Raw genomic sequence first — 7,882 nt, 5'->3', positions numbered from 1 at the left:
ACCAATTTCGAAGGGGTTTACAACTTAAACGTTGTATTTTATTCATTACATATGTTTAATTTTATATGCGTAAAACAGAAGAAAAGATTTAAAGAACATTTATCCATATCCAGGAATATTTAATGATATGCTGATGCTTTCAAGCCTGATTTCAATGGAAAACGTCGTCTACTCCCCTTATAAAAAGAGCTGGAATTAAGAATAATTAACTATTTAACACTGGTATTAAAATTATTAATCAATTAACATTGAACTCTTCTTTGTATTCAACAAAGATTTTATGGCCAATTTCCAATAGTATTGAACTAAATGGGTGTAAAATGTAGGCGGGAATCGAGAGTTAGCGTGCGTAGTTCTTTCAGTTTTTGTGGTAACGTTAACTGTATAGCATACAATTTCAAAGTAGCACACAGTTTCTAAGTAGCATTCAGTTTCAAAGTACATTGTCATGAGCTCATAAACATATGATATAAATGCTAATGATCAAAACCCTACCTCTCAAAATTCAAGACAAGTTATATCAATGTCCGGAGTAATTTTTGCGAAGTAGGTCAAAGGTCAAGAGGACTCTAACGCTAGTATTTTTTATGTTTTATGACAAACATTGCACATGCCAAATAACACAGTTTTACCTCTTAATTGAAAAGTAGGTCAAAGGTCAAGTTCAAGGGTCTCGAGGTCGATAACCATTGCATTTAAAGCAATATGAGCTGCATTTTTGAGAATTTTATTTTGCTGTTAAAATGTGCCATTATGATAAATTTGTATATAATTTAAACCTTTCTGATCAGTTAGACAGAAATAAAGTATTACATGTAATTGTTTCAGAAGAAAGACTTCTGTACAATCAAATATATAGTATTATATAAGGAATCAATATTGTACAGGACGACAATAATGTAATTCTGCTTCAACCAAAGCTTAAAAATAGTTCTTCCATCGCAAAAATGAACATCAGAAGTTTATAAACGTACATTTTTCTTGTCATTGAAATAGTTAATTACAATTTTGCAACAAAAATTTCCGACATCAAAGTTGCAGCTCATATTGCTTTAACAAAAGCCAAAGTACCATGCCATATATGTGCAAAATATCAAATCCATACCTATAACGTTACAGTTCTCAAGATAGTTTTCGATAGGCCTAAATTTAGCAAGTTATTTCCCTTTGGTCGCCATATTGGAGGTCCAACTAGCGAATTTTCCTCTTTGAGCAACCAATTTTAAACTTGTATTGCAGAAATACAAGGGCAAACATCTTTAAAATATAAAAATTACGAATTAAAACAAGCGTGTGTTAACATATATTCGTAAGAAAAATTGTGTTATCTTCACCCAATTGCCCTGAATGACAAGTTTAAATTGGTTGAATAATGAAGAAAATCGGGCTTATGTACCTCCAATATGGCGACCAACGGGAAATAACTCTTGCTAAATTCGTGTCTATCAAAAACTATCTACAGGTGTGACAGATGGACTGTTAGACAGAAGGACAGACACTGAGTAAAGTGATCCCTAAGTGTCTGCTCTGCAAGTGACACAAAAATATATAGATTCATAAGTGTGATGGCAAAACGGTAGAACTTTGAACATCATACGAAGTTTTCAATTTTTTAATATTTTTATTTGATCATTTAAAACTCAATAAGGACAAAAAAAATGTATCAATCCAGACATTATTTTTTGTTTGTATCATCTGTCCTTAATTTCACGAAAGTTTCAATAAGGCCTTGCTATTCTGGTAAAAAAGATTTTTTTTGAAAGTTTTTTTTCTGGATTTTTTGCTTCGTTTCTTGTAAACATTCATTATGTAAATTTTGGGAAGAGGCAAGACCCTTCAATTGAACAAATTTTAAATCCCCTCTATCCAGCAATGTTCTTTGTCAAATTTGTTTGAAACTTGAGAGTAAGTCCCAAGTGTAGAAGACAAACACTGGACAAGTATCAGAAAATCTCACTTGAGCTACATGTAGGTTACAGCTCAGGTGAGCTAAATGTCAATCTCTTTTTATCTCAGTCATTCCATAATGTTCAAGAAAATATCCAAACACAAAATCCACCTACATTGTATTTCAAATTATATTTCGCTATATATGTTGATAGTTGAAAGTATATTTTGTAAAATTATAAGATACATCCATGACCTATTGGTCTTTCTAATCTTTATTTAGAGAATGATCAAATTGATTTACCACTGTTGTGATATATACATATATATATATTTCAACAAAATATTTTCAACAGAAACTTTGGGCAACATTTTTTAAAATAGAAAAAAAATATTTTGGCAGTACTGACAAGATTAAATCGCCTGAATACTGATATGGTAACAAATTTTTTCTCGGTAAGGCCATCTTTTAAAATATTGCTTGTTTGCCCTCTCCCGTCCGACTGGCTAAAAATGACCCCACTCAAAACTTTTTTAACCTGCAAGAAACAACATTTTTATTTATTCTTTTTTTCCAGAATTTTCTCATTTCGTCAACAACCATAGTTACAATTTTGTTTAAAAAAAAATTTCCCCACCTACCTACCGACCCAATTTTTTTTTTTTTTACCCTGGGTAGGGAAAGGGCAAACAAACATTCTTTTAGAGATGGCCTAAAACAGATAACAATATTTACATATATTTCCAAATTATTACAGTTTATAATCTTTGCATTATATCAGTTTGATGGTCAGCAGATGTTGGGGATGGTTGACTGCTAACTAGGACACATCTTTAGTTGGGCTATCCTTTCCCTGGTCCTGACTTTTGTTAGCTTCATTGGTGTCATCATCCCTAAAAATAGTTGTCAAAAAACATGAAATTGTTCATGATAAACTTTCACACTCTCTCCCATACTAAGCAAATCTTAAACATTCAGAAATTTGAAAATCTCTTACACAGCATCCTTGTCCTCATTTGATTGGGGATCCCCTGAACTCTTTTTATCCTCCTGATCTGTTTTCTCCTCGGATTTTGCCACAGATTTTGCAGATTTTGGACTCTCCTTTATGGAGACCGTCTTGCTCTTGATGCTGACATTGTCTTTCTCATTGGTTGGACTAGCAGCATTATTAGATGTATCAGTTTCACCGTCTGCTGGTTTTACGGATGCTGACGAACCTTTGGCTATTTTATTGTTGACATCGTCAATTGCTTTTTTAATAGCTGCCTCTGCTGATGTATCTCCTGAAAATATAAAAGAAAGTTTTTAAAAATTGCTTTGAATACAGTTAATATAATATATAAAATATCTCTCTTCAAAAAAAAAAAGTGTTTCCAAATCTTGCTGGGTTTGGTGGGAGTAGTTGTGATGCTATTGTAGGACTAATCCCCCCCTTCTCTTTTAGTGTTTTTTTTCTCAATTTGACCAGTCATGTTTGTAAAACAGGAGATATATAAGACTAAAAAATCAAGAAAAGTAATAAGATGAAGTTTCCATAGTTGGCTGGACAAGCAATAGGTTTAAAAAAAAATGGCTTCAAGGGTTCAGGGGCCGTTTTACAAAGAACTTACGACTAAGACCAAAAACTTCAGTTGATTGTAAAATTTTGCAAACTTAATGATTCTGTTTAAAATTGCTAGCGTAAAAGTATCTTTCTAGATACCTTTTAAAAAGATTAAAACCATTTTCTATTTAACATAAATTAGAAAGTTATTAGCAGAATTAAATTTTGGCCTTAGTCGTAAGTTCTTTTGTAAAACGGGTCCCTGAGGACAGTACTCACCCTGTGTTCTGGCAAGGTCTAATGATAATTCAAATGATGATAATGCAGCACTCAAATCTCCTAGTTTTACTGCAAAGAAACAGGATTAATAAGATTTTTTAAAACAAATTGAAAAATATCAAATTTACTGATTTTTTTTTAGATAAATTGAAATACCAAGTTATATATAACGTGAAAAAAATAAGTATAGATGTATTTATCATATACTAATTGAAGTGTCATTTAAGTAAGAAACACATTCACAACTTTTCACTTGAAAAAAAAAATACTGAACAAGTAAATCTTATCCACTACTCACATTCGGATTGTGCCACTAAAACTGAAGCCTGTAGCTGCCACTGTGGTTCTGATGCCTCCTCTGCTAAGGCTAACGACTTCTCTCCATGCTCCTTGGCTGTTGGATATTTTCCCATCTCCAGGTAACATCGTCCAATCTCGTGGTACAACCAGGTACTCTCCAATGCTGACTTTGATAAAGGTAATTTCTTTTCCCATCTGCACAGAAAAAAATTACAATGTATTGTAAAAACCTAATTTTTCAAATTAGGACATCTGTTGTTTGTAACAACAAACAACAGGGATCTTATGTAGTACTCACACTGTAATGGCCTGGTTATAGTCTCCCTTCCTAGCATACACTCTACCCAGGTTATCCAGCCCTCTAGAGCATGCCTCCTCCATATCACTAAAACAGGTAACATGGCAGATTATTTATTGGTCTTTTAGCAGACAAATAAAAACCAGTTCTAAACTCTAGTCCTTCAAAAAACGTAAAACCAGCTTTACATTTTAGTCTTCCAAAAATGGTTTTAAAAAAATGACTTACTGTTCTTCCCCGAGGTTGTAGTCTATCTGGTGCTGTTCCTGTGCCTTGTCATAGCTGCCCAGTTCTAAGTAAGCGTTTCCTATACAGCTATGCAGATTGGCGATCACCTCCATCTTGTTTGGTACGACATCCTCTGTGAAGCCACTGACCGTATTCAGACACCTCTGGGCACGCTTTAGACTTTCTTGATATTTACCTTCTTCTTGAGCTGTAAAGAATTTTTTTTTTACATGTGAGCCTTCATCTTAATTTCTTTTCCACGATTTTCATATATAGTCAAACCTCATTATCTCGAACTTCAAGGGACCAAGAAAATACTTTGAGATATCCGAGAATTCGAGATATCCAGGGTAAAATACTTAAGAATTAAGTACTTGGGACTTCAAAATCAGTTCGACATATTCATGGTATTCGAGATATCCATGTTCAAGATACCAAATTTCAACTGTATTTAATTTACAGTAAACATATTTTTCTTAACACTGTAATGGTTTACCTTGATCAATCCTTTCCAGCTCCCTGATGATGTAGTCATTCGGTGACAGTTTTCCAGTGCTGGATTGCTCAGTTCGGTTGTCTCTCCTCATCATCTGTTTCTCGTGTTTACGGGCATACATTGGTTTCTGCTGTCTCCAGAAGTCGGTTCTGGTGTCTAGGTAGTTAAGACCCTGGGATACCAGTCCAGAAATGGTCTTACCCACAGGAGTATTGGGATCTGAAGGCATCAAAAATTTTACAATGTATTTGTAATTCAACAAGTTCTTTCTTCTTTAAATATAAAATGTCAGACAAAATTTTTTCTTTCAGGAAGTGCACAGGTTGAAATTAGTTCTATCCCAGATTGCACCATATTTTGATGCCTGGGGTAGAACCAGCTATTACACGTAATTTTTCAAATATTCATGTAGAATAACAAAGTCAAAAATTGATTGTAATACAATGTTCATGTCTGGACTCTGTGTTTGATACTGTAGTTTCCATTGAACATTAATAGTTGCCAAAGAACTGTTCCAAGATTGTTCATACTTGAAATTTTAGAGCTATTGTCCCCATTTTCAGTAAATAAGCTGTCACCTGTTTCTTTGAGTAGTTTTTCGAGGTACTGCCTGTCCCCGTACAGCTCTCCCAGAAGTTGTTTGATTGTCTTTTCATTCCCCGCAGGACGAGCAACCTCCAGCTTTTTCTGGGTTTGCATGCCAGGACGGCCATATGTGTTGTAGGTTGGCTTCTTTATTTTTTTCTGCAAATTCATATAAATTTCTTGATTTATACAGCTTTATTTCTCATCATGGCACCAATTAAGTTGAAACATTTTATGCAACCTCCAAAGAGTTGCATCACAAAACAGTAACAAGATGTTTAGTGCATTTTGCCTTAAATTATATACATGGTGTTAATGACTCTGTGGCATCTACTGAATTCAAAACTTTTTCAAAACTGTTCATACACAGATATATGTTTTAACAAAAATAATTAGATTAATTGAAAGTAATGACCATAACACATTAAGCTTACATCATCTTGTTTTGCAAAGAATGATAAATCTCCTTCCGTTGTCAACTGCACTTTGTCAGGGGCTGATGAAAACAAGAAATGGTTTGATTATGATATATACATTGTACAAGATTAGTCGACATGAATTGTAATAGAAAATAAGATTCTTAAAAGAGGATTCTGACATGAAATACCTCCTACTGAGTTGTCAATAGCCTCCTGGGCTTTCTGTATACCCAGCCTGAATTCTTGTAGCTCTGGTCTTAGTTTGTGGCCCCTGTGGTAGAAGACAAGGGACATCTCAAAATCTCCCTGATAGTACAGAGCCTGAGCTTTCTGATAAACTCCCTGGAAAAAATATCACCAAGTAGTTTTATAGTGCAGATCGACTGCTATTTTGATGGGAATTGTTGGCAAAAAATGTTATTTAGAGATACTGTGGAAAAATTTTTGCTCTGTATCAGAAATGTAATCATCTAGTAAGAAATTTAAGTAATAAGTTTGAGAAAAAGTGGAGATCATTCTATCCAAAGACTTCTCTGTACCTTGTGAAAAGTTTTATCCTCTGATAATGAAGACTCTGCATCTGCCAAGGCATTTTGTGTGTCTCCCAGCTGTAGGTAGCATTTGGAGCGACAGACTAGACAGTTCTTGTCTCCAGGCTGCAACTCTAAGGCCTGAAGTAATAAGACACAGTGGGAAATTATCATGTGGTACTGTAAGAAGTGAATTTCACATTCTTTAGAGTTATCTCCCATTGTCAGTGTAACGCTTATTTTTCTCACTATATCCTTTGTTATTTTCTTGTAAATATTTTTAATCTTCAAACATAGTATGGGGCAAAATAATAAAAATAATGAAATATTCATACACATTTCATTTGTAAGACATTGCCCAATATAGTTGGTAATGTTTTAGAGGGAAAACAGTGTCCTGCGCTGACTGACCCTAGATAGACCCCACAAACGGAAATAACTTTTGTAAATGTGAAATTCGTCTATTCTATCAAATATTAAAAATGGCTAATGAACAATGGCTATTCATTAGCAAGGAACAGTTGACAAATGATTATTTTAATTCTTATAAGCAAAAAATTTGATTTTGCAGTTAACTCAAATATTTTTTTCAGAGTTAATTAAGTTATTTTTGAAGTGAATATTTACTCAGTATAAAAGATTAAAATTGCTATTATGACTGAATATGTTTTCAACAAAAGTTTTTTTTTAAATCATCAACAACGTGCCACTTATACAATTAACAGTCTTTGGTCCTGATAAATATGAAAATAAAAGTAAAACAATACTCAGATACTGAAATAATGAACAGATAGGGCCTACAAAATCATGGGTTTTTTTTAAATATATGTCGGATCATATATATATATATGTACTATTCGAGAGAGAGAGAGAGAGAGAAAGAGAGATTTTTGCTTGAAATAATCTTTAAACATTTCTCAGTTATAACGTAACAATAAATAACACCTGAAGTAAGTACAAACTGATAGCATTTTTAATTAGGCTCCATAAAAAATTAAGGAAGCCTGCAGTTTGGCCATATATATACTTCTTTCTGTAATGATTTGAATACTTACGATTGTGTAGCTATCTATAGATTTCTTGTACTCTCCCTGTTTAAAAAGTGAATCTGCTTCTGCTTTGTAAATTTCAAATGTCCCCTTAGGGCCCTCAGATTCATCGCCGTCGTACATTTTGTTCACTTTGCAGCTTTCACCAACCTTCTCTCAACACTAATATGTAAACTTCCGGTGAAAGTTTCCCTAGCAACTGTGCACGCGCTGAATCCCTCGAATTCCGGCGCGCTCTCCAACTTTTTCTCCGCCTCCCTTATC

The 7,882-nt window shown here is 33.8% G+C and overlaps 1 protein-coding gene across 1 annotated transcript; it reads right to left on the bottom strand.

Moving 5' to 3' along the window:
• Positions 1 to 2,146: 2,146 nt before the first annotated feature.
• Positions 2,147 to 7,882, bottom strand: LOC133190010 (outer dynein arm-docking complex subunit 4-like). The gene is made up of 12 exons (XM_061325487.1): positions 7,625 to 7,882; positions 6,579 to 6,710; positions 6,228 to 6,381; positions 6,055 to 6,116; positions 5,614 to 5,779; positions 5,036 to 5,254; positions 4,540 to 4,747; positions 4,312 to 4,398; positions 4,012 to 4,208; positions 3,714 to 3,782; positions 2,886 to 3,174; positions 2,147 to 2,781 (listed from the first exon to the last, which is right to left on the bottom strand). Exons 1-12 carry the CDS (start codon positions 7,739 to 7,741, stop codon positions 2,709 to 2,711), a joined length of 1,773 nt encoding a protein of 590 aa, XP_061181471.1. The 5' UTR covers positions 7,742 to 7,882; the 3' UTR covers positions 2,147 to 2,708.

This window comes from Saccostrea echinata, unplaced genomic scaffold (genome assembly GCF_033153115.1).
Source record: "Saccostrea echinata isolate AGI-Se365-2 ecotype Australia unplaced genomic scaffold, CSIRO_AGI_Sech_v1 ptg000001l, whole genome shotgun sequence".
Taxonomy (NCBI): Eukaryota; Metazoa; Mollusca; class Bivalvia; order Ostreida; family Ostreidae; genus Saccostrea; species Saccostrea echinata.
The sequence above is the reverse complement of the archived record's forward strand: the minus strand, read 5'-3'. Positions and strand labels throughout refer to the sequence as shown.